Raw genomic sequence first — 26,723 nt, forward strand, 5'->3', positions numbered from 1 at the left:
TTTTCTGACAGATGCATATGCATCAGTGGTTAAAGGTGACAAAACACAAACTGTGGTCACAGAAATCAACCACACAAACAAGGTTGACTTCGTCAGCTTCACCACTGGAAGGAGGTTCTTCTTACCAGGCTACACATGGGACATAGCCCTTTAACATAGCCTCTGTTGGAAGCATCCACCACTCTGTGAGGTTTGTGGTGTGCCACTTTCAGTTCAGCCTTTTTTCGCAACATGTGTCTTTTGTACTGACATTAGGGAAGCCCTCAGTCTCGATGGAGATCGGCCCACCATCCTCACCAATACTGATTCCAGTGTTAGAGGAGTGGTGAAACTTTGTGAACTGTCATCATCCCTCATTTGGTGGGGAACTGAGGCAGACTTGAATGCATTATAAACTAATCTACATGTGGAGACAGCCTCTGTTCCCACCTATGAGATTGGTGTGCTGACTTTTTGTCAGGGTGCTGATGACCGTGATGTTGAGTGCCCCTCACCTAAAATCATCATCTTCCAACATTAATTTTATCATTAAAAATAATCCCTCTGCACCTGAAGCACCTAAAAATAATGTTGTTCTAAATTATCATTATCTTTATGCTGATGCACGTTCCATCAAGGTTATCAATACAGTTGAGTAGATTCCATTATTTCCTATAATGATCAGCTGATTCCCCCCCTCTCAACCCACCCCTCCCCAGGTTTATTGAGTTAATCATAAATATTCAGTCTGCTGGTATTCCCTTATTGCACATGAAATTTCAGCCACAATGCTTTGAATGGTAGTGTGTTCCTCGAAAAAATAAAAGGAAAGCAGTATACACATTCAACTTTTTAAACACTTCATACGGCCTTGTTTGTTCACCTTAGTAGACTTATGTCAGTTAACATTGAGTAAAGCCACATCACCATCTTCTAAAGATGACATACTGCAAAGTTACTAACACCGAATCATTTTTATTGGCGTTGATCACACGCACACCACACCTATGACACGACTCGAGCTCCATCAGTGGGTGCCCTATCTCACATGGCATCCTTTGAAGCACCTATTATGTTTACAAGGAATAGACGAAATACACATGCTCAATTTGGTCCAGCTTAAAGTGGTAAGTAAGGAACCAGGTGATTATGATAAGTGGATTTTTGGAGGGGACTTGTAACAGTAGTATAATTTCCATCATTTTGTCATTTGCTGATGTTTGAATAAACAACTAATGACGTAATTTAGGTATCAGTACTAAACAGACGAAATATTTTGCAGATGGTTCGAATGGTGGCACAACACGGAGGTGGTGTTGTGCCCCTAGGAGCTGTTCCCACATCAGTCAGCTACCACCACGAGTCCCCGGGACCTCAGCCGGCACCTGGTCCCCAGTTGCAGTATGTGCCGGCCGCTCACGCGGCAGCTGTTGGACCACCTCACCCACATCATCCGCATCACCCGCACCACGCCCACCACCACGCTCACCACCATGCGCCACCTCCCCCGCCGCCACCTTCGGGCGGCGGCCCAGGCACCCCGTCGCCTGCACAGGCAGCTGGCAACCCAGGAGGGCCTCCACATGCACACGCGGCAGCAGCCGCTGCCGCTGCTGCGCAGGGCGCGCCCACTTACCACCACCATCCTGGAGGGTCACCAGCGGCTGGAACTCCTGGCGGCCCCGCGGGATACCAGCAGGGTCCGCCCCCACCTCCTCAGGGGCCCCACCCTCCTGGCCCGGCACCACCTCCCCCGCCACCACATGCTTTCCCTGTGGTGTGCCCTATCCTTCCTACACAGCAGCTGGGACCCCCACATGCCCATGCACCTCACCATGTCGTGCAGCAGGCGGGTGCTGTACAACAGGCTGCTGCTGCTGTTCAATACATTCATCAACACCAGGGTGCCTACCACCACCAACACCCTGCAGCTGCAGGTAAGTTCCACATCTATAGCCTCATCCTCATCCATACTCAGCAAGTGCATAGCAGATGGTATTTCCTGTTGTACCAGCTACTAGGGCCCGTTTGTGTTCTATTCAAGTATGGAGCAAAGTAAATGATGATTGCTTAAATGCCTCTGTGCATATTTTAGTGCGACTAATATTGTTTTTTCAATCACTATAAGACTGACAAACTGCCTGTTGCCTTCCATGTCGGGTTCTTTAGCTGATCTTTGTTCGATGATTTTCCTGATGGTTTGTCAGCATTAGTGACTGACAATTGCAAAATTGTCGCCCTACATTGCTGTTGGTATGTTGGAGTCAAGTTCACAGCTGCTGATTTTAAGTACCTGGCGTGCCAACGTCCAGGGTTCTTTTCTGTGGTCTTCTCCTGTGCAATTCTCCCCCTGCTACCTACAACAGTCATTCACTGCAGCCTGGGAATCCATTATCCATTCATCTTGAGACTTTCTTCTTTCTTGATGGAGATATTGTCATGTTTGTGTATTTCTGTAGGTTCTCTGAACAAGCTCTTATGAACTTCCGTGTCAGCAAATTTTACTATATTGCCGATTTCACACAGCCCATGCTGCCACAGCCGAATTCTCTACCTGCCCTAACCTGCAATGCCACTTTGGTGATCATTGTGTTGATTGATTTTGCAGTCATTCCAACATAGACTTTAATGCAGGTGCAGGTGTGCAGTATATTCCCAACATTGCAAGTGGGTCCCTTTTCTCCTTTGCCGATCTGAGACGCTCTTTGATCATCTTTGTCGTTTATAAATAGTCTTTATGCCATGTTTGCACTGTATACAGGCAATTCTGTCCGTCTCTGGGAATGTGTGGCAGAAAGGCCATACTCAACATTTCTTTTTCCGATATGTAACTTAGCAGAGTGAATGACTCTTGACACTTCTTATGCAACTGGTGCAGTACCTGTTGCTCCTCAGAACTGTCACCAGGTGCTACATGTTGTCTGAGGTGGTGCAGCTCACATATTTGTCTTGCTCACTTCAAGAGCATATTAATTGACTTGGGTGGCGATTTGACAGTTCTTGTAGGTATTGGTCCTTGTTGTGTCATTTTTCGATACATGATGTGTCCCAGATTTTCACCATCTGTCATGGCCAGCCCATCTACAGTAGAAAGGGTAGCTGGCCTTTTGTATCTCTGTGTAGTTAGTCACCAAGCTGTTCCTCACCATGCCTCCACACAACAAAGGTGTCATTGATGTATCTGTACCACACCTTAGATTTACGAGGTGCTAAGTCCAGTGCATGTGCTTCAGAATGTTTCATGAAGGAGGTCAAGTGGACTACCCAAGGTGATGCCTTCCAGCTGTTCAAAGACATTCCCATTCCACATAGCTCATGGTGAAACATATATGAAAGAGCTTGGTAATGTCTTATGTAAAATGGAAGTGATGTGCTCCTGAGTGTCACTGAGAGGCACTTTTGTAAACAAACAGGCATCATCAAAGCTGACCAGGATGTGGTTTTGTCCAAGTTCATTTCCTCAGCTTCTCAACAAAATGTCCTGAATTGTTTATGTATGTGTCAGTCTGCTCGGCTGGAGCAGAGGGTCCAAGTGTTCCGCCAGTTTTTGTTGGTGAGCCAGAGTGCTAACAGTCATTCTTAATGGAACATTATTCTCACGGATCATTTAGAATCCATAAAGCCAAGGTGGTAGAGCTTTTGCGTTGCACAGTTTTGCTCTGTGACACTATTACATAGAGGGTTGTAGTTCACTCTTAGATCATCACTTAAAGTTGGCTCTTGAAACATAATGAGTAGACTTTCATGGGATAATTTCTTTCTTCTATTGTTCATTTAGTTGGCTGTTTCAGCACCTCTGTGATGCGCTCCCATGGGTCAACCAAACATGTGTTCATTTTTGCTGCCCTTCATGTTGTCCCCCCTGTTAGTCCTATTTGGTACGGGTCCCATACACTTAAGAATGCAGGTATTAGTAAGAGTTTGACCAATTCCAACCGTGTTTGAATGATATTTCTGCTATTTGTATCTACAAATTTCTTTATTTTATCTTACTATCATGATTTTGGCATCAAATCGTTATAAAGTACAGCAATATTGGGTATAATTAGACTTAATTAAGTTATTGTTGAGATCTATTGAACTGAGTGCCATAGTGTTTAGATAAGTTCAAAATCACAAAAAATGTGTGACACACAGGTAGCAAATGTGTTTTCCAACTTGTATGCTCTGAACACAAATGAAAATCTTATCAAGTGGGACTGAAATGCAGGTTTAGGGGAAGGAATAGAAGAGTTAAAGGAGAAGAAAATAGGCTTCACAGTAGGAGTGAAAGAGGAGAGAGACTAATTGAGTATTGCAGTAAATTTTGTATGGTAATAGTGAATACTCTATTAAAGAATTCCATGAAAAGACAGTGTTCTAGCAAAAGAGGTGGAGACATGGGAAAATTCCAGTTGGTGTACATCATTGTCAGAGAGAGATTTCAAAAACAGATAATGGAGTAGGGTGCACTCAGGTGCAAGTATAAACTCAGATCACAATTTAGTAACGATAAGTAAACTGAAGTTTAAGAGAATCATCAGGAAGAAATTGGAATACTGAAGTACTAAGGAACGACGGGATATGTTTGAAGTTCACTGAGGATGCAGATATTGCAATGTGCAGTGGGAGTCCCACCATTTAACACAGAGGAAACAGCAGGTAGATGGAAAGAATATATGGAAGGCCTGTGTGAGGGAAAAGACTTAACTGATGACATGGTAGAAGAAATTGGAGGGGATCCAATGTCAGTCATAATTTTGAAAAGCTCTGGAAGCTTGAGATTGAATAAGGCAGAATGGATAGATAACATTGCAATTTCTAAAATTATTGGGTAAGTCGCAAGTAGGTGGCTATTCATGTCGATGTGTAAATTCCAAGAGACAGGTGATGTACCACACTTTTGGAAAAATATCATCTATACGATTCCGAAGATAGCAAGGACTATCGCACAACCAGCTTAAACAGCTGATGCATCCAGACTGCTTATAAGAATAATATACAGAATAACAATAATATACAGAACAAATTTAGGACACATTAGGTGATAATAAGTTTGGCTTCAGGGAAAGCAAAGAGACAGAGGCAGTGTTGCTGTTGCATTTGATAATGGAAGCAAGACTGAAGAATAATCGAGATATGCTCATAGGATTTGTCGGACTAGAAAAACTGTTTGACAATGCAAAATGGTGCTAAATATTTGAAATTCTGAGAAAAGACAGGTTAAGACAGGTGATACAGTAGTTACAAGAACAGAGTTAATAATGAACTATAATGAAGTGCTCAGATTAAAAAGGGTGAACAATAGTGTGAAAGACTGCATCCCTGTTTTACAGTCTACATGTTGAAGAAACAGTGGTGACGGGAAAAAAAGAAATATCAAAGAGTGTGCTTTAAATTCAGGATGAATAATAAGAATCACTTATGACATTGCTGCCCTCTCTGAAAGTAAGGAAGAACTAAAAGATCTGTTGAATGGGATAAACAGCATAATAAATACAGAATATAGACTGAGAGTAAACTGGATGAAGACAAAAGTAATGAGAAGTAGGAGAAATGAGAAGAGTTAGAAACTTACCATAATTGATTATCACAAAGTAGACAAATACTCTAGAGTTTTACATGGTTCCTGCTAGGTAGCAGCAGTATGTGCACACTTCAGTTCTACTAAAAATGGGACAACAGAAAGTGTTTTGTGTTTTATGTTTTGTGCAGTGTGGGTCAGTAATAACTGTTCAGCATGACTTTCACGTAGGTATGGCGTGGATCCTCCTACAGCACAGACCGTTAGACAATGGCATGAACAGTTCTAAGAAACAGTTTGTTTGTGTAAAGGCAAATCACCGGGCTGTCCCCAAGTGACTAACACAGACATTGAACGCATCCCCCATGGTTTCGCAAGGATTCTGCAGAAATCTCTTCGCCGTGCAGCTCTACAGCTCAACATGCCCCTGATGAAACCATACAAAATTCAGCTACTGCAAGCTCTTCGTGAAGGTGACACACAACAACATGTGGAGTTCTGTAATTTTGTTCCTGGCAAGATGGAGGGTGACAGTTTACTTTTACACTTAGCATTTAGTGACTAGGAAACATTCCATTTAAATGGAAAGATGGGGGTTTGTAAAAGACTATGTTTATGTGCCTCTGTTACCAACAACAGTGAATGAACTGAGGCGTTGCATAACAGCAGCTGTGGATGCTGTAACTCAAGACGTCCTCGCTGCAGTGTGGGAACATTTTGAATACCACATTGACAAATGCTGTGCATTTCTAGGGCACTATGTCGAATACCTATGAAAATGGAATAACAAGGCTTCCGATGTGAAGAAATAGCATACCAGTTGTGTTTAAAAAAAAAGTGCTATTTCTCCACATTGGCATTCTTTAAAAACAGTTTCTGAAAATGAACAAAAATCTAAATGAAAAGATTGGTCGTTGCCTGAGTGGTGCCATGTGAGGGGAAATGCTGATGCATTCACTCTTAACACTACCAACAGAAACAGCAATATTTAACTTCTCCATGGAATTTTGACACTGCAACTGCTAGGTTGCTGGTGTCTGCAGAAATAAAAAACAGGGAAGTCGACATGAAGTGTTCAGGACAAATCCAATACATGATGAAACTGAACAACGGACCCTTCGGACACCTTTTATTGTGCCACTTACATGCATTTACCATTGTTTACAAAGTGGTTATCGAAAAGCATGCACATGCATTGTCTTCCTTTCAGTTTTTGCTTTAAGGGGGACGAGAAGGCTGCTAGCTTGTTGATAAGTACAGAATATCTAATAAGAAGTCAGTACTTATGTATACAGTTCAAAAACTGGCAGTATATTTATAATGTGCAGCAGATATTTTTATAGACTGGTACGTCAAAATTTTTGCTCAATACCATGAGGGTTGATAATGGTATTTTTTAAACATCCATATTTCACATTCCAAAAAATATCAACTGTCCTAGATTGGGCCAAAGCATTGTATGATAGTGGGAAAACCAGAACAGAAGAGAATGTTAGAGATGTGGTGCTACAGAGGAATGTTGAATATTAGGTGAACTAATAAGGAACAGAGAGGTTCTCCACAGACTATTAAGAAAGGAACATTCAAAGTGCGATCAAAAAGTAATAATGGGAATATCTGTTTTTCTTAACAAATCTTTATTTATTCATCGACATCAAATGTGTCCCCTTCAGAGTAATCTCCCTCAGACTGACTATACTTGTACCATCACTTTTCCCAATCTGGGGAACACTTGCGGAATTCAGTGTTCATTATGGTGTTCAGCTCTTTCAGCAATTCTGTTTTTATCTCATCAGTGGTGTCAAAATGCTGTCCTCTCATGGTTGTCTTCAGCCTCGGGAATAGAAACAAGTCACATGGGTCCGTGTGTGATGAAAATGGTGGCTGAGGCAACATCACGGATCACGGTTTTGCTTTTTGCCAAAAAATCATGAATGTGCACTGGGGTATGAGTGGGAGTATTATCATGATGCAGATTCCACGAATGGTTTTGGCATAGTTCTAGTCACTTTCTTTGGATTGCTTCATGCAAACAGCGCATAATTTCCAGGTAGTATTCTTTATTGACCGTACAGCGATAATGCAGAACCTCATGGTGCACTATCCCATTATATTCAAAGAAAACAGTGAGAATAACCTTCATACGTGATTGAACTTCTCGGGTGTGTGTTTTTTTTTTTTCTTCCCCATCACTGTTAAAACGTTCTTTAGAAGTTCTGGATCATTGAAAACTTCGTTCAGCAATTTGTGAGCGATGTGTGTATGACGCTTTTTTCTGTTAAAATTCAACAATTTTTGAACAAACTTTGGTGGTGCACATCTTGTACTTTGCTGCTTCACATTCCTGCCCAGAATGTCTGAAAAAATTATTGGTGTGAGCCAAAGGATATACTGACATCATCAGCAACCTCTCTGATGGTGACTTGGCGATTTTCTTGAACCATTTTGAGTCATTCCATATCAATTCAATGCACCTCAACCTGATGCCCTCTGATTTCTTTCAAATTTAGTGCATTCAATGACCCAGATAAGAGATGGAAAAGTACCAATTTGCAGATGTGTGTTACAACTGTTAAGAAAGTTAGAGGTCTGGAAAGTTTGGAATTTGTGCTAAATTTACATGTGTATGTCACAACATAAATGACTGTAATTCTGGTCCTAATTCAGTTACAGCAATGAAAATGGCACCATTGGAAAGCTAATGAATAAACCTTTACATTGATATGCCAGATGGCAGTTTTCTGAATTTTCATACTAAAGGTCATTTACCTTGACCTTTGACCTTGAAATCTTAAAGCACCCCATCTTCAATTTCTTTGAAAAAAATATATTTAATTGGTCCAGTATGTTACTATAAATATGGTAAATATCAAGATAGCACACTAAAGGCATCATGCACAAAAAATTATTTTGTCAACTTAAATACACCATCAATATGCAGTAAGCAGCTATGTATCCAGTTTTTTGTATAACACCAGCCAATAGCAGTTACTTTTATTCAGACCAGTTCTTTAATATTTTTATCTGTGAACAGCCATTCAGAGAGACTTTTATTTCAACCACTCAACATTAGCCTGTTTTAATGAACAGCCAATCGGAGACCCACGTGCGGGTCTGGGGTTTAGAATAGGCCCAAGGTATTCTTGCCTGTCGTAAGAGGCGACTAAAAGGAAACTCTCACCTATCGGGTTTGACCTCCATTCTTCAAAATTTTCCCGAAGAGCAAGCCAGTTGGGGAAGGGCACCTTACATGGTGTGTTGTGTCCATCGTGCATTGAGATCTTTAGTCCACTTTCTCGTCGTCGCATTTCTGTCCCGCTCGTTCTCGATCTCTTGGGCGAGGACACCTTCCTGGGAGCATTTTCCACCATGCACTATAGATTTCTGCATAGACTATAAACATGGACTTCTTTGCACCTGATATCCAGCACGGTAGCCAGTTCGTTGTGGTGGGGCCGCCATGTGACCTGTTGGCTGTAGCTCCCTGACCACACAGGGATCGCTCTGCTGGTGCCTGCACCGTTGACTCCCAAGTATGCCAAGGGGTAGATTCACATCCCCCTGGGGCATTGGGACTCCCGGCAATGACCATCCTGCCAGGTGGCCTTTGCTGCGGCTGGGTGGCACCTGTGGGGAAGACCCCTGGTTGGAGTGGGTGGCGTCAGGGCGGATGACACACGAAGCGTAGTCCATCATCTCTTGCTGATGTGGTGATGAAACACCAGCAGTCTCTAAATGTTCACGAGCTCAATTCAACGTACAGAAGTACAACCCAAAATCATTCCCCTCCCTGGCCACACCATGGGAGGAATGTTAAGCTAAGGATGGCAGCGGATCTTATTCACCCTGGTACCTTGTATGTTCAAGAGCTGATGGGGAATCTTTCATGACAACGAAGCCTCAGTTTTTTGTTGAGCATTTAGAGGACAAGTTTGAGTAGGTGGAGGGCTTGTCCAAAATGAGAGCTGTGTCAGTCTTGATCAGAACAGCATCCTCTTCCCAGTCACGGGCATTACTCACTTGTGACAAGGTGGGGAATGTTTCTGTAACCATCATGCCCCGTAAGAGCTTAAATGTGGTCCAGGATATCATATTTCACAGGGACCTTCTTTTGTAGTCTGACTAGAGATGCGTGTCAATTTAGAGCAGCGAGGTGTACATTTTGTCCGGCGTGTCCACCAGGGTCCAGGAATAATGAGGTTGCCACCAGTACCTTCATCTTGGCCTTCAAGGGTGATGCATTGGCCGAGAAGGTTAAGGTGATAGTCTACCGCTGTGATGTAAAGCCGTATATCCCTTCCCCAATGCGGTGCTTTAAGTGCTGAAAGTTCGGCCATATGTCTTCCCGCTGTACTTCCAGCGTCACATGTCAAGATTGCGGACACCCATCACATCCCAATACACAATGTGCCCTGCCTCCCATCTGTGTCAACTGCGGAGAGCATTCGCCTTTCTTGCCAGACTGCAGGATTCTCCAGAAAGAAAGGAAAATCATAGAGTACAAGACCCTGGACCGACTGACCTACACTAAGGCTGAGAGAAAATTTGAACGCCTGCATCCTGTGTGTTTGACATCGTCTTACGCCGCTACAACAGTTCTGGCACCATCAGCTCTGCCGACCCCAGTCACCTCTGAGAGCCGGAAGACTACACCTGCTGCCTTGATGGTGGGGTGCATTTCCCTCCATGTTGCTCCTGCACCACCTACTTCGGGAGCAATATCCCCCCAACCATCGGGGACGTCCGTCTGCACTTCTAAGCCGGAGAAGTGTAAGTCTTCTTCAGCTTCTCTTGCTAGGAAGGGGTCCCTTGGGTCACTCTCTTCCCAGGTTTCTGCTAGCAGGAAAGATGACACCCGCCAGTTGCTGAAGACCCCAAAAGCAGCTGGTCATAGGGCTTCACGCTCATCCTCAGTCCCAGAGACTGAGCCGGTGAAGTCCTCCCAGCCAGGGAAACCCAAAAATAAAACCCCTAAGACCAAGGAAATTGCAGTGGCACTCACACCAGCACCACCACCACCACTATCTACAAGCTCTGCGTCTGAGGATGGGGTGGAGACTTTGGCATCCGATGAGGACCTAGATCTCACCAGACACAATGGATATAGACTGCTCAGGCAATAAGTTGGTGGCAGCAGGTGACTCTGAGGTGTAAACTGCCTCATTGAATGTCCCATCTCTTCCCAGTCTTACAGTGTCATCCTCCAGTGGAATTGTGGCGGTTTTTTCCACTGCCTGTTTGAGCTATGGCATCTGTTAAGCTTTACACCTGCTATCTGCATTGCCCTCCAGGAATCCTGGTTCCTGGCAATGTGGATCCATGCCCTCCGTGGCTATAGGGATATTACAGTAACCGTAGCGACTATAATAGTGTGTCGGGTGGAGTTGGCGTTATGTCCTAAATTGAGTCTGTGGTGAACCTGTGCCTCTTCAAACCCCTCTTGAAGCTGTGGCTGTCAGAATAAGAAAGGCGCAGGAAATAACTGTCTGCAACGTATATCTTCCTCCAGATAGTGCACTACTCCTGATTGTATTAGCTGCACTGATTGATCAACTCCCTAAACCTTTCCTACTTTTTGGAGATTTCAATGCTCATAACCACTTGTGGGGTAGCACCGTGCTTACTGTTAGAGGCAGAGATGTAGAAACTTCACTGTCTCAGTTCGACCTCTTAAATACTGGGGCAGCCACACATTTCAGTGTGGCTTGTGGTAGTTACTCGACTATTGATTTATCAATTTGCAGCCCAGGACTTCTCCCATCTATCTACTGGAGAGCACATGATGACCTGTGTGGTAGTGACCACTTCCCCATCTTCCTGTCACTGCCCTCATGTCAGGCCCACAGTCGCCTACCCAGACGGGCTTTGAACAAGGCGGACTAGGAAACTTTCACCTCTGCTGTCACTGTTCAATCTCCCTCGCACGGTAACATTGATTTCATGGTGGAGCAGGTGACTACAACAATTGTTTCTGCAGCAGAAAACTCGATCCCTCGTTCTTTAGGGTGCCCAAGGTGTCAGTAGTCCCTTGGTGGTCGCTGGAAGTCGCTGAAGCAATTAAGGAGCGTCGGCAAGGTCTACGGTGGCATAAACAGCACCCTTCCCTGGAGCACCTCATAGCCTTTTAAACAGCTTCGTGGCTGTGTTCGCCAACTTACCAAAGGACGGAAGGAGGAGTGTTTGGAGAGATACATCTCGACCATTGGGTGCCATACGTCACCTTCCCAAGTCTGGACAAAGATCAAACGTGTTTTTGGGTACCAGACCCCAACAGGTGCTCCTGGTGTTACCATAAATGGTTTGTTATCTACCGACGCAAATGCGATTACCGAGCACTTTGTTCGAGCCTCTGCGTTGGAGAATTACCCCCCAGGCTTTCGCACTCTCAAACGGCGGCTGGAAGGGAATGTCCTCTCATTCACTACACACCACAGTGAATCCTATAATGCCCCATTTAGAGAGTGGGAGCTCCTCAATGCCCTTGCACATTGCCCCGACACAGCCCCTGGGCCTGATTGGATCCACAGCCAGATGAAGAAACATCTCTCATCTGACTACAAGCGACATCTCCTCATCCTCTTCAAACGGATCTGGTGCGATGGTGCCTTTCCGTCGCAGTGGCGGGAGAGCACCATCATTCCGTTGCTCAAACCCAGTAAAAACCCGTTTTATGTGGATAGCTATCAGCCTCACCAACATTCTTTGTAAGCTGCTGAACGTATGGTATGTTGGCGGTTGGGTTGAGTCCTGGAGTCACGTGGCCTACTGGCTCCACTTCAGGGTGGCTTCTGCCAGGGTCGCTCTGCCACAGATAATTTTGTCCCTCAGTCTGCCATCCAAACAGACTTTTCCATATGCCAACACCTGGTTGTCATCTGTTTTGACTTACGTATAGCACATGACACGACCTGGCGACATCATATCCTTGCCATATTGTATGAGTGGGGCCTCCGGGGCCCACTACTGATTTTTATCCAAAGCTTCCCGTCACTCCGTACTTTCCGTGTCCAAGATGGTGCCTTCCATAGTTCCATCCATATCCAGGAGAAAGGAGTCCTGCAGGGTTCTGTATTAAGTGTCTCTCTATTTTTAGTGGCCATTAAAGGTCTAGCAGCAGCTGTCGGGCCCTCTGTCTCACCTTCTCTGTATGCAAAAGACTTCTGCATTTTGTACTGCTGTTCCAGTACTGGTGTTGCTGAGCGTCGCCTACAGGGAGCCATCCACAAGGTGCAGTGATAGGCTCTAGCCCACGGCTTCCACTTTTCATCCCCAAAGTCATGTATCGTGCCCTTGTGTCGGCATCGTACCGTTCATCTAGACCCAGAACTTTACCTTCATAATGATCCACTCTTTGTAGTGGAGACATATCAAATCTTAGTACTGGTTTTCGACGCTCAATTGACTTAGCTTCCTCATTTATGTCAGCTTAAGCACAAGTGCTGGCAGCACCTCGATGCCCTCCATATCCTGAGCAACACCAATTGGGGTGCAGATCGCTCTATGCTACTGCGGCTCTACAGAACCCTTGCCCAATACTGGACTGACTATGGGAGTGTGGTTTATGGTTCCGCAGTGCCCTCAGCATTGTGTTTACTCGACCCTGTGCACCACTGCGGGGTTCGGCCAGCAACAGGAGCCTTTAGGGAAAGTCCGGTGACCAGGCTACTGGTGGAGGCTGGGGTCCTTCTATTGCAAATCAGACGTGCACAACTGCTCGCCAGTTATATTGCACACATTCGTAATATTCCTGAGCATCTGAATTACCGTCTCCTTTTCTCGCCCGGCGCATTGGTGACCCAGGTCGGGGCTAACAGTTGTGGTTCGCGTGCGGTCCCTTCTCTCTAAACTGGAGTCCTTCCCTTTACCACCTCTACTTGAGGTTCGCTCACGTACGCCTTCATGGTGTACGCTTCGGCTGGACGTTTCACATGGCCCTAAGGACTCCGTTAACCCTGCGGCTCTCCGCTGTCACTTCCTCTCTATTCTTGACGTGTTCCGGGGCTCCGAAGTGGTTTACACCGACAGCTCGATGGCTGATGGTCGCGTTAGCATTGTGTATGTTCACGGTGGCCATATTGAACAGCATTCCTTACCCGATGGCTGCAGTGTATTCACTGCAGAGCTGGTGGCCATTTCTCGTGCACTTCAGTATCTCTGTTCATGCTCCGGGGAGTCTTTTCTTTTATGTACTGACTCCTTGAGAAGCCTGAAAACTATCGACGAGTGCTATCCTCGTCATCCTTTGGTAGCATCCATCCAGGAGTCCACCTATTCTCTGGAACGGTCCAGTCATTTTGTGGTGTTGTTCTGGACCCCTAGTCATGTCGGAATACCAAGAAATGAACTTGCTGGCCAAACAGGCTACACGGAAACCACTTCTGGAGATGAGCATCCCCACAACTGACCCTCATTCGTTATTATGCCACAAGGTTTTTCAGCTTTGGGGGACGGAATGGCAACATCTCAGTACGCACAACAAACTGCGAGCCATTAAGGGGACCACGAATGTATGGAAGTCGTCCTCGATGAGGGCTTCTTGCAGGGACTCCATGGTTATCTGCTGGCTCTGCATTGGCCATGCCTACGCGACCCATGGCTACCTCATATGCTGTGAAGACCCACCCCAGTGTAGGTGCGGCGCCCGGTTGACAGTGGCCCATATTCTCCTGCTCTGTCCTCCTCTGGCTGCTCTGCGACCTAATCTCCAGTTGCCAGACTCATTATCATTGATTTTAGCAGACAACACCTCACCGGCTGATTTGGTCTTACATTTCATCCGTGAGGGTGAGTTTCATAATTTGACCAGAGTTTTGGCGCATGTCCTTTGTCTCTCTGTGTCCTCCACCCTAGTTCTTTTAGGATGGAAGTGTTAATGTGTTGCATGGTAGCTGGATTTTCATTTTTATTTTCGTGGTTGGCCAGCCACTGTAAGCTGCTTCCTTGTTTTACTCTCTTCTGTTTCCTGCATCTCTCTGTTGTTTTCTTGTCCTCTTTTGTTCCTTTTAGTGTTTGTTGTCTTTCCTTCATTCTTGTGGTCTTTCCTATCTTTCCGTTTTGTGTTATATGTCTCGTCTGTTTTATTCTCACACTTGTGGCATTGTTTTATTAGGAACAAGGGACCGATGACCTCGTAGTTTGGTCCCTTTCCCCCTCTTTTAAACCAACCAATCAGTGAGACTCTTATTTCAACTAGTCACCATTAGTCCACTGGTCTCTTATATATTATGCAAATTTTGTTTTGTATGTTTTATGGCTGTGGCTTGTTTAGCAAAGTGCAGTGTAAATGTGTTGTAATATTTAGTAAAAAATGGATTTCAAGTCAAAATTGTATTGTTGTAATCCATTTAGGAAAGGAGGCCATTCAAGAGTGCAAAAGAATTTAAGGGATGTTCTGGAGTGGATGATAAACAAATATCCTAATGTATTGTTAGGTGGAAAAATTTGCGGTAAATGTCAAAAAAAAATATCACAAAACCCAACAATCACTGCAGATGTTGCCTCAGTTGTGCCATGTACTTCCAGAGATTATTTAAGTGAATATGAAGTAGCATCAGATCTGGCACTCAATCATCATCATCATTTAAGACTGATTATGCCTTTCAGCGTTCAGTCTGGAGCATAGCCCCCCTTATAAAGTTCCTCCATGATCCCCTATTCAGTGCTAACATTGGTGCCTCTTCTGATGTTAAACCTATTACTTCAAAATCATTCTTAACCGAATCCAGGTACCTTTTCCTCGGTCTGCCCAGACTCCTCCTACCCTCTACTGCTGAATCCATGAGTCTCTTGGGTAACCTTGCTTCTCCCATGCGTGTAACATGACCCCACCATCTAAGCCTGTTTGCCCTGACTGCTACGTCTATAGAGTTCATTCCCAGTTTTTCTTTGATTTCCTCATTGTGGACACCCTCCTGCCATTGTTCCCATCGACTAGTACCTGCAATCATCCTAGCTACTTTCATATCCGTAACCTCAACCTAGTTGATAAGGTAACCTGAATCCACCCAGCTTTCGCTCCCATACAACAAAGTTGGTCGAAAGATTGAACGGTGCACAGATAACTTAGTCTTGGTACTGACTTCCTTCTTGCAGAAGAGAGTAGATCGTAGCTGAGCGCTCACTGCATTAGTTTTGCTACACCTCGCTTCCAGTTCTTTCACTATGTTGCCATCCTGTGAGAATATGCATCCTAAGTACTTGAAACTGTCCACCTGTTCTAACTTTGTTCCTCCTATTTGGCACTCAATCCGTTTATATTTCTTTCCCACTGACATTACTTTCGTTTTGGAGATGCTAATCTTCATACCATAGTCCTTACATTTCTGATCTAGCTCTGAAATATTACTTTGCAAACTTTCAATCGAATCTGCCATCACAACTAAGTCATCCGCATATGCAAGACTGCTTATTTTGTGTTCACATATCTTAATCTCACCCAGCCAGTCTATTGTTTTCAACATATGATCCATAAATAATATGAACAACAGTGGAGACAGGTTGCAGCCTTGTCTTACCCCTGAAACTACTCTGAACCATGAACTCAATTTACCGTCAACTCTAACTGCTGCCTGACTATCCATGTAAAGACCTTTAATTGCTTGCAAAAGTTTGCCTCCTATTCCATAATCTTGTAGAACAGACAATAACTTCCTCCTAGGAACCCGGTCATATGCCTTTTCTAGATCTATAAAGCATAGATACAATTCCCTGTTCCACTCATAACACTTCTCCATTATTTGCCGTAAGCTAAAGATCTGGTCCTGACAACCTCTAAGAGGCCTAAACCCACACTGATTTTTCATCCAATTGGTCCTCAACTAATACTCGCACTTTCCTTTCAACAATACCTGAGAAGATTTTACCCACAACGCTGATTAAAGAGATACCTCTGTAGTTGTTACAATCTTTTCTGTTTCCATGTTTAAAGATTGGTGTGATTACTGCTTTTGTCCAGTCTGATGGAACCTGTCCCAACTCCCAGGCCATTTCAATTATCCTGTGTAGTCATTTAAGACCTGGCATTCCACTGTATTTGATGAGTTCCGACTTAATTTCATCCACCCCAACCGCTTTATTGCACTGCAATCTATTGACCATTTTTTCCACTTCCTCAAATGTGATCCTATTTCCATCATCATTCCTATCCCATTCTACCTCGAAATCTGAAACATTACTGATCGCAGTTTCACCTACATTGAGCAACTCTTCAAAATATTCCCTCCATCTTCCCAAGGCATCCACAGGATTCACCAGCAGTTTTCCTGACCTGTCCAAAATACTTGTCATTTCCTTCTTACCTCCCTTTCGAAGACTGCTAATTACACTCCAGAATGGTTTTCCAGCAGCTTGACCCATAGTCTCCAACCTGTTTCCAAAGTCTTCCCACGATTTCTTCTTGGATGCTGCAATTATCTGTTTGGCTTTGTTTCTTTCTTCAACATAACTTTCTCTGTCTACCTGGGTTCTGGTATGTAGCCATTTTTGATACGCCTTCTTTTTCCTTTTACAGGCTGCCTTGACTGTATCATTCCACCAAGCTGTTTGCCTCATCCTACTTTTACACACTACTGTTCCAAGACATTCTTTAGCCACTTCTAGTACTGTGTCCCTGTACCTTGTCCATTCCTTTTCCAATGACTGTAATTGACTACATTCAAATAACTGGTACCATTCTGAGATCGCTGTTATGTACTTGTGCCTAATTTCCTTATCCTGAAGTTTCTCCACTCTTATCCTCCTACATATGGACCTGACCTCCTGCACTTTCGGCCTCACAATCCCAATTTCACTGCAGATTAAATAATGATCAGTGTCATCAAAGAATCCCCTGAATACACGTGTGTCCCTCACAGCCTTCCTGAATTCCTGATCTGTTATTATATAGTCAATGACAGATCTGGTTCCCCTGCCTTCCCAAGTATACCGGTGAATGTTCTTATGTTCTGGCACTCGATGCTTTAAATAATAGCCTTAAGTATTTAGGTGAATCTCCTGTGAAGAAAGAGGCTTCAGAGTGAGAAAAAGTACGCAAAACAAAAATTGAAAAAAAAAATAGCCTGTGTTGGAGCATACGTATGTGGCACAACCGGAAAAAGAAGACAGTGAAATTGGAGAAAGTGAAATTATCACCCAGCTGAAAGATAAGTTTCACAGTTCAGACTGTATGTGTGACAAAACACAAATTCTAACTGTACTTCCAAAGAGTTGGAGTATAACAAAAACTATGAAAGAATTTTCCACTTCAGATTACATGGTACGGAGAGCAAAACAGTAGCAGAACATGGTTTATTAGTGACAACAAATCCAAAGCCAGGTAAGGTAATATGTGAGCGAACTGTTCAGTGTGTGCGTGATTTTCACTGTGATCATGAAGTGAGCCGTATGATGCCAGGAAGAAGAGACTTTGTGTCTGTCCAGCATGTTTCTTAGGTTCATGTCCCTATTGTCCAGGTGTGACAAGACTGATTATCTGTATGGTCTGTTTGGTAAGAACTGCATTGACGAAATTGCATATAAGTGTTGGTCAACTACAGGCAGGGTAGCTCTAGAGGCTATAACAAAGTCAACAGATGATTTCATTGAGGTGTTTGCATCGAGGTTACAACAGCTCCTATCACACTCATTTATCTCCCAGCAGTAGTCACATTTCTGTAAAATCATTAAAGGAGGTCTCAAAGTAAATGAGTTTCATGTTCTTTGTGACTTTGCAGAAAATTACTCCTTCAGTATTCAGGATGAGGTACAAGGATTCCACTGGAATGATTCACAGGCTAAAATTCACCCATTTATAGCTTACTACAGAGATTCAAGCACTAATGAACTATGACATGTATCATACATGGAAGTATCTGCCTGCCTTCAGCATAATACAGTGTATGTTTATTCTTTGTAGACAGATTCCATCAATTTCTTAAAATGTCAGTGTCAAATCCAAAGCACATTTATTACTTTTTGGATGGATGTGCTGCCCAATACAAAAACAGAAAGAACTTTATGAATTTGTCCTACCATCAATAAGATTTTGATGTTACAGCAGAATGGCATTTTTTTGCTACAGCGCATGGTAAAGGACCTTGTGATCGGGTAGCAGGAACTGTAAAGATTAGCAAGACTTGCCAGCCTCAAGTGATCTCACGAAAATCATATTTTGACATCACGACAGTTGTTTGAGTGGTGCAAGGAAAATATTCCTTCATGTGTTTTCCATCATACATCAGTTGTAGTGAACTTTATCAAAGTTCATACAGTGTGACAATTGAGTAAAACATAGAGAGTATGTTTTACAGTTTTATGCAACAATTTTATGCCCATGATCTCCAGTGCCTTGGTAATACACAGTTAAATTGTGAAGTTTACAACTAGTTTGATTCTGTAACTATTACAGCAGAACAGCTATCAGAAATATGTTACGAGGAGTCATGACAAATGGCTTACTTTTCCTGTAGTTTTTCTAGTTCTTATGACTCAAGCTTACCCAGTGTGTGGTAAAAATCTGTAAAACATAATCAGACAGATCAGATTTGAGTACCAATAGAATACAGGTACGTTTTCACTACATCATCACTAGGATCATACGCACAGGCATTGCATATGAGAGAGAGAGAGAGAGAGAGAGAGAGAGAGACCTACCTTCTTTTTTAGGTGGTTTGTATTGTCTTTCTAATGAATGTGATTTAAAAGCATTTGCAGAATACACTTTTTTGTAAAAGTGTGCTAAAATACTCATTTTTAGCATTTTTTTCCAAATATTGTGAATTTTTGCCTCTATTTGTAAACTATTGGAAAGCAGTAGAAGAATGAAATTTTATATTTTTAAACTTTGTGTTGGTAAGTCAGTACATGCAAAGATTAAGATTCATCACATATTTACTTCTGTGGATATAAAAAGCTAAACTTCACATTTTTCAAGCAGCTATTTTTTCTGCAGATTTAGTTTCAAATTATTTGTATGAAAATAGCTCTTTTTTTTTTCATTACTATATGAGAGTGTAAAAAGTTCTTGAAGAGGGGCTACTTTCTTCGAAGAAAATTTTGTCAGAGATATTAATTATGTCTCAAAGTTGCCGAAAACTCAGGATACGTTGTTCAGTGCTACATTATGGGATCAAATAAATTACTGTGCCTCTGCAACTATTGAACTGATGATAGTGAAACTTAAGCAATGCGTATTGGGAACGTGTGTGAAAATTAACAAAAAAAAGGTTTTTCAGAGTACGTGATAGTGGGAACCTCTAGACTGCTAGGCAGTGAAGGACCTTAAAGAATCCTGATGGTTTTTAGTGTATATTATTCTTTTTACTACTGCTATCACTCCAGGCTACTGCTAGCATTTATTTGTGCAACAGCATTTTACGTTTTCATTCCCTACAAAAAATTGAGAATCTCATTTGTGTCTAAAGTAATCTTGTACAAATTAAAACTGTGTAAAATTCCTTGCTCAGTGGAGTTGCAGTTTTAATATCATTTTTGTGGTAGATCAATTCTGAGCTCAGAGTCCTCGATTAATTTCACATATGAATTATTTTATCATAAATTTACAAGGAGACAGGGTGGCTGGCCACATCTTATGTCTAGAACACACGGGGTCCCTTGCAGTCTGGGGTCTGAGTTGCTTGCCACTTCTTCCAGTCTGATCGACCAACCCCTCATCCTCACTGAGGAAGGAACAGTTCTTTAAGGCAAGTAATACATTGGGAAGTAGAAAGAAAATTGACAGCAATTGGAATTTCATCTCGTGGAGTACCTACGGGTCAGCTGTTCTATATACTTGTAATTTTACAGTCTTCTTTAGCATATTCTCACTTAATGTCAAATGCATGTGTAAACTCTGTATTTCTTTTTGTTATATATAAAGACTAACATAATTTTTTTCTTTTTTTTTCCAGTTGGCAGTGGGCAACCACATCCTATACAAGTGATTCTGCCACACAATCAATGACAAGGAGTCAGAAATTAGTAGATAATCTAATTATTAAGTAAAATTGCAAGTGCAGTTGGAGTTAAAAGTAAAAATGAGTACTGGTGGCAATGTTATGGAATGGCAGCTTTGAGGGAAGTAGTTGAGCGTATGCATATGATGCGAGAGATTACACATGAGCAAAATATATAAAGATTCCTTTTGATGTACAAAAACAGGGAAAAAGCTCCCACCTTTTGCATCTGTGATTAAGTTAATCTTTCTCATTTCCATCCCACAATACATTGCTGAAACAATAACTGTGGTTTGTGTGTGTTCCACAAGGAGGTTACAAAGAACATTGATGATGGAGCAAGGAAAAGAGAATGGATACTCAAACAAATAAGGTGCCTGTGATATATTTTATGCAACAATTTCATGATGGTGCTTCTGATGATGACGCCTCATAATGAGGCAGCAGCAGAGTGCTGAGGTGGCTCATTTTACATTTTGTAGATTTTAATGCAAAACTTACATGAGGTATTTTATTTACCTCATACTTTTGTAACTTTAACTGAAGGTGTGATGAAGCATCTACAGTGTTTGATAGTGCAGTTGTTGAGGCCATAATTCAAAATAAACAGTATGGTAGCAGTTTTTGCTGTGTCATATATTGAAGCAGTTGTTTCTCACAGAAGGCAAGTTAATCGTGTACTTTCATGTACCCAAATGAACTCATTTACTTGTATTATTTTCTTCTCTACTTTCATCATCGTGGTTGACTTTTAAGGTTTTTTTTATTATTATGATTATTATTTTCATTGGTAAGCAAGAGTTCACTTCTTCATCTGAGGTGGTGTTTTAAGTGGTGTAGCTATCACTCCAGCAGTAGGCGGAAAATATAGGAGACATGCGAAGGATGTGTCTTCCATCAGTCTGAATTTCTCAAATAGCTGTTACTAGGAGTGAGATATACTATTTTACAATAACATTTATTAGTTTCAGGATTTTGCAATTAGTATCTGATCAATGAAGCAGAGTCAGAAAGTTGTCTTTCAAACAAGTATTAGAAAATTTTGTCTATCACTATGTTCATGTGATGGCATGCATTCTTATGAAAGCGTTACATAAGTCATGATTATATTTAATTCTTTGTCTTTATGGGAAAAGTGTTACAGTTTAGAAAATTGAAAGTATTTTTCTGCATATTTCGCAAAATAGTAGCAGATATTGGATATTCCATAAAGCAGTGTCCTTACATGCTTTGTGATGAATCCCCCAACCAGTACGTAAAGTAGTATGGGAGTTGATGTGTTGAGATATGTTTGGCTTTCTCATACTTCATGTTTTTTAACAAACCTTGAAATGTGTTTAATTTTGTGCTGCTTTCTTTTCTTATACATACTTATATTTTACTATAGGTTTCTCATGTATTTTCCTACGTAAATACCTATCTCTAGAGAAGATGGTGGTCATGTGTGTTCTTAAATACATTTTCTGTGTGTGTGTGTGGGGGGGGGGGGGGGGGGGGTTCCCATGTTGCTGTCTTTTGAAAATCCTGGTGTATGAAAAGTGATAAAATACTGGGACCATCAGCACATAACTGCCTCTTTTCAGTTGAGATATATTATTAATTTTGATATCTAGGCTTTCATAGCAACCTCTGTCGTTGCTTGTTGTGTTGGTAAAGTTCGTGAGCAGTGCAACAGTTATTCTTACCTCAAATTTCCTGAGAGAAGTGTTTGCTGTAATTTGGAAATTTATCATTTGTTGGTGGGCATTACATTTTTTCGAAATTTAAAGTACTAAACATTTGAGATTCTGTAAAGATTAAAAAATCAGTTTTTAAAACATTAAGCATTTAATCTACACAAAGCTCTCGCTTAGGAAGAACAGTATGGAGGGTAAAGTGTGTTATTTGTAAGTAATACTTAACTACTTTGTACTTCCCTTGTCTGCTGAATACACCTCCTAATTGTTTAAATTATTTACACATATAGCCAGTTTTCTTGTCATTGTCATGTATTTTTTAACATGAATATTAAGTGAATATGTTAAGTCCAATGTTTAAACACTGCAGAACATTACAGCAAAAAATGACATTGTGAAAAAAATACTCTAGAAATCTTCAAACAATGAAATTAATTAACAATTTGATATCTTCTCCTTGCAGAGATGAATGTTAGATGTTTCAAACAAAATTGTACCTATGCAGTCTTATTGCATTTCATTCATTCTCCCTAGGATTGTATTGGTAATGCCATCATAAATTTTGGTGAAAAATAATCAAAATTTTCGTTTAAGGTTGTTAATATTATTACTAAAAAATATGCTATTTTTATCATTGATTGAGTGTACTTTTATTGGACCACAATTAAATAATTAGTGGCAGCCATTCGCCCTGCAATGACACCCGATGTTTCATATTGATTGGAAAGTGTTTAGTGTGTTGAACATGTATGTTACAGTGCTGTTAACATGTATGCATCCCAGTCCCAGTAGGTATTTTTTTTTTTAATTCCAGTTACAAAGGTTTTTATTTTCAGTGCACTTAAAATTCATGAGTGGCATCTTTCAATGCACAACAGACACATGCTTTAAGGGTTTAGATAATTCCCCAAGTAATGTGGTTTGTGCAATAATTGTATGAACTGCGAGCACAGTGACTTATTCTGTGGGCTTGTGAAGTTTTTGATTAATTGTTGGTAAATAATGTGCTACTGAGCAGCAGATAAATGAGCGGGACACCATATGCGTGGGAGTGCAAGAAATTGACATTTTAATTCTTTAGTGGTGGTCAAACTCCGACCATTGCCGAGTTATTGTTTCTATTTATATAATGTACTGATAAAACCAAGTTCTTTTCCTTCACAGGCATGTAGCAGTTGTCTTAACATTTCTTTCCCTCAGTATATAATTAATTTATTCTTCAAATTGTAGCTACTTCATGTTCTTTGCAGTGGTTTGTTCATAGCACTCATACTTCAATGCCTATTCTTTCTTCTTACCTAATCATGAGCACTATCCTCTACAGTACAGTTATTTCCAGTTTCCTGGGTACATGTATTTTTGCGCCTTGTCTTTAATGGTTCTTAAGACATCATATGAAACACTTCTCTTCACCTTGTATTTTGTGTGTGTACATTTTGAATTAACAGAGTCGTGTTACGTAATGAACAGTTAACTGAAAAATGTTAACTCAAAGATGCAAGTTAAATAGCACCTATTATTTTTGGCAGAACTTTCTTTCCTGGGGGGAGGGGGGGGATGGCTGGCTGGTGGTGGTGGTGGGGGTGACTGACGGAGGGGGGGGGGGGAGAGAGAGAGAGAGAGAGAAGGGTCTGTTTGTGAACTTCCATTCTCCTCTGGCCAGGCCAAAAGTGAGTGAAATTGAATTAATGGTAATCTGTCTTCTTCTTACAATCTCATTTGAGTTTAGGTCCAACGCACCTCTCCCATCTAGCTACCTAGCTCTTTAAAAATTTCTGTCCTCGCAGCATCGCTTCCTGGATCATTTGCCCATATCAGTGTGGAGAATCAGTTATCAGAAACAGGCAAATTGAATGCAATACCTTTGCATAATTTTATTTCAGTACCAGATGGTAACTAAAATCAAGAAATACAATTAATTGAAACATAATAATGAGAGAGGTCGGTTGCTCTTGGTCAGCAACATTCAGTGTAGGATAGTAAGAACTAAAGGAAATCCCAGTAAACCTTTGAACTTGTAAGATGTGTAACCTAGTGAATATTTTATCACTGTGTAGAAATGTATGGAAATAGTTTACTGCTCCATGTGTTTGTGAGGTCCTCATAATTTTGGTCATGTGGATCAAATTTGCCATTAATTTTCAGTGATTGTATTACAGCATGCAAGCATTTAAAATGGATCCCATAAGGTTGTTACATGAAATAATGCCTGCAATGGTATATAAATTAGTGTCTATTTTGATGTACCCATACATTTGATCAAAAAGTGAAGGTATGTGATCTCTCGTTTTCTTAATAGGGAAAGTAAACAAAATCACTGGCTCTACTGTTATAATGTTGCTGCTGCATGTATGTCATCTGTCACAGTTATGTGCCACTTTTTTAGTATCAAAATTAAATGTTCTTCATTAAATGATTTTATTTTAGCATCTGTAAAAGCAGCTGTTAATCTGTTTATTAATTTTCTTTAGTGAACTGGCTGAATGTGGCAAATATTTTTAGAAAACTATTTGTTATTGTTCCTGCTGAAAGGTGATATCTGTATGAAAAATCCACATTACTTTATGGGGTGATTTGAAGATGGACATGTTTCTACAAAATTGTGGAAATAAAAAATGTAATTTGTAATGAGTATGAAAGATGGTTTTTAGGCTTTGTGCCCTACTAGGAAGAGAATATGAATTTGAAAGTGTTGACATTTCAGTTCAACAAATTGCAGAGGTTGATATGTTATTTAAATTTATTTTAATTGTATTTGCTGTTAAATGTCTGAAATATATTAACAATATAAAAGGAATTGTCATAACCTTGAAAATCACATGATTTTTGTAGCACAATAATTGCACTATATTTCTTTACTAATTCTTTTGTTAGTGGAGTTAGAGAGTTTATCATGAACCAAGACTTGTAGATGCCTGAAATGTTTTTTCTGTCTTAAATTCGCAGTAATTAGTTATCTTTCTAGAAACAACACTGGTACTGGATACAAAGTGTAATTACTTGCAAAAACATGCGTACATCCAGGTGAGCATCATTGTTAATTGGAAGACTGTTACCAAATCTACTCTGAGCCACTAAACACTAAGATTGGATATTGATCAATCTGGTTTTTTAAACAACATGAAAATTTTGGCCCTGTTGCTGGCACACGGGTATCAGAATATTTCCTTGAATATGCAGAGCATAGGTTTTAGCGTGTAGAGATCACAGTAATTGTGTTTTGTAGTCATCTCCTTCAGACATTCAGTCGAAGATGTCTTTTGTTTCACAACTATAGACTGTGATAATGTGGAGATAAGACCATTCTACAACATTTTCACTTTTTGCAATAACCAGTAGAAATATTTAGTACTGTTCTAATGTTATTGACCTTTTTTAAGTATTCCCTCAAAGAACTGCCATTCCAGTCTAAGAACTTCACTTGCTCATGCTCACATGTTGCAGGAAGGTGAGTTTGTGCTACAGTAAAAAGATGTCGGCATGATTGTGCCGTATGTGAGCCCACTGGCCTGTGCTGTGCTTTAGATAAAATTTATACTTGAAAAGCAGCTAAAGATGCAAATAAAATGGCATTGTGCGCTGGTGTGTCAATGCCCACCTGTTTTACTTGTTGTTTATTTTTAAATGCCTCCTTCCAGTGTTTCTGTGCTTAAGCATTTCCCTATATTCCCAAACTTCCACAAATGTTTTGTTTTATGTTAACCCATTTGTACATTGTTCCCCTTTATTTTCTATCAATGCCATGCATTTGCATGTTGGTTTGTTTCCTGGTACTATGATGATATTGTTGTATGTAGTGCTTCAGACACCCAAGAATCAGTTCATGCTCCAACATTGTGAAAATAATAAGACTTTATAAACATATGGTATTTTGTAAACTATTGTTGGCATCTTCCTTATGAAAAGGATAGAAATCATATGACAGTGTTTTAGAAATGACAGTAAATTATGAGATAGAAATGCTTGCAGCATAAGCCCAAATATATGGAAGCACCAGAAACGTAAACATTACCATGCATAATTTGGTGTAAGGAAACTGCTGGCATTCAAAACAGCTTCCAGTCATCTCAGAATGAATAATTATAGGTCTTGTATAGTTTGCAAGGGAATACCATTCTTCCTGGAAAATGGTCAGAAGTTAGGTAACAATGATGGAAACGGATAGCATTCTCTGAAGTAGACCACAAAGGCTCAGTAATATTGAGATCTGATGACTGGTGGCCAGAGAAGATGCAACAATTCATAGGCATGCTCACAAAACTAGTCTTGGGTGATGTGAGCTTTGAGAACTGGGGCTTGCCGTCGTGGAACACAGCATCACCTATAGAAAACTACTATTGTACCATGGGATGGGACCAGAACGGTCACCTCTGTCCTCGGCAGTAATGCAACTTTGCAGATAATCTTGGGGTCCATGGCTGCCTAATAATCACGTAGCCTACACCTCTTGCCAGTACACAGTATGCATTGTAGGCCAGGAATGATATGTGAGAAGTAATCTGTGTCAGAAGTTGGAAACAGTGTGAAACAAGACTCATCTGACCAAATGGCATTCTTTCATTGCTCCGTAGTTCAGATTTTATGACTCGGGACAACTTTTTGCTGTTAAGGAAATGTTCGTGACTGGTGTGTGGT

At 41.3% G+C, this 26,723-nt stretch overlaps 1 protein-coding gene across 1 annotated transcript in view; it reads left to right on the top strand.

Annotated features, from left to right (window-relative positions):
• LOC126100191 (ataxin-2-like) overlaps positions 1–23,637 on the top strand; it is a 124,333-nt gene extending 100,696 nt beyond the window's left edge. Inside the window, exons 12-13 of the mRNA XM_049910750.1 lie at positions 1,262–1,916; positions 20,368–23,637. Coding sequence (XP_049766707.1) covers positions 1,262–1,916; positions 20,368–20,420 — 708 coding nt within the window. The 3' untranslated portion in view covers positions 20,421–23,637. The remainder of the gene's footprint in view (positions 1–1,261; positions 1,917–20,367) is intronic.
• Positions 23,638–26,723: the final 3,086 nt, after the last annotated feature.

The sequence above is a fragment of the Schistocerca cancellata genome, chromosome 9 (assembly GCF_023864275.1).
Source record: "Schistocerca cancellata isolate TAMUIC-IGC-003103 chromosome 9, iqSchCanc2.1, whole genome shotgun sequence".
Classification (NCBI taxonomy): Eukaryota; Metazoa; Arthropoda; class Insecta; order Orthoptera; family Acrididae; genus Schistocerca; species Schistocerca cancellata.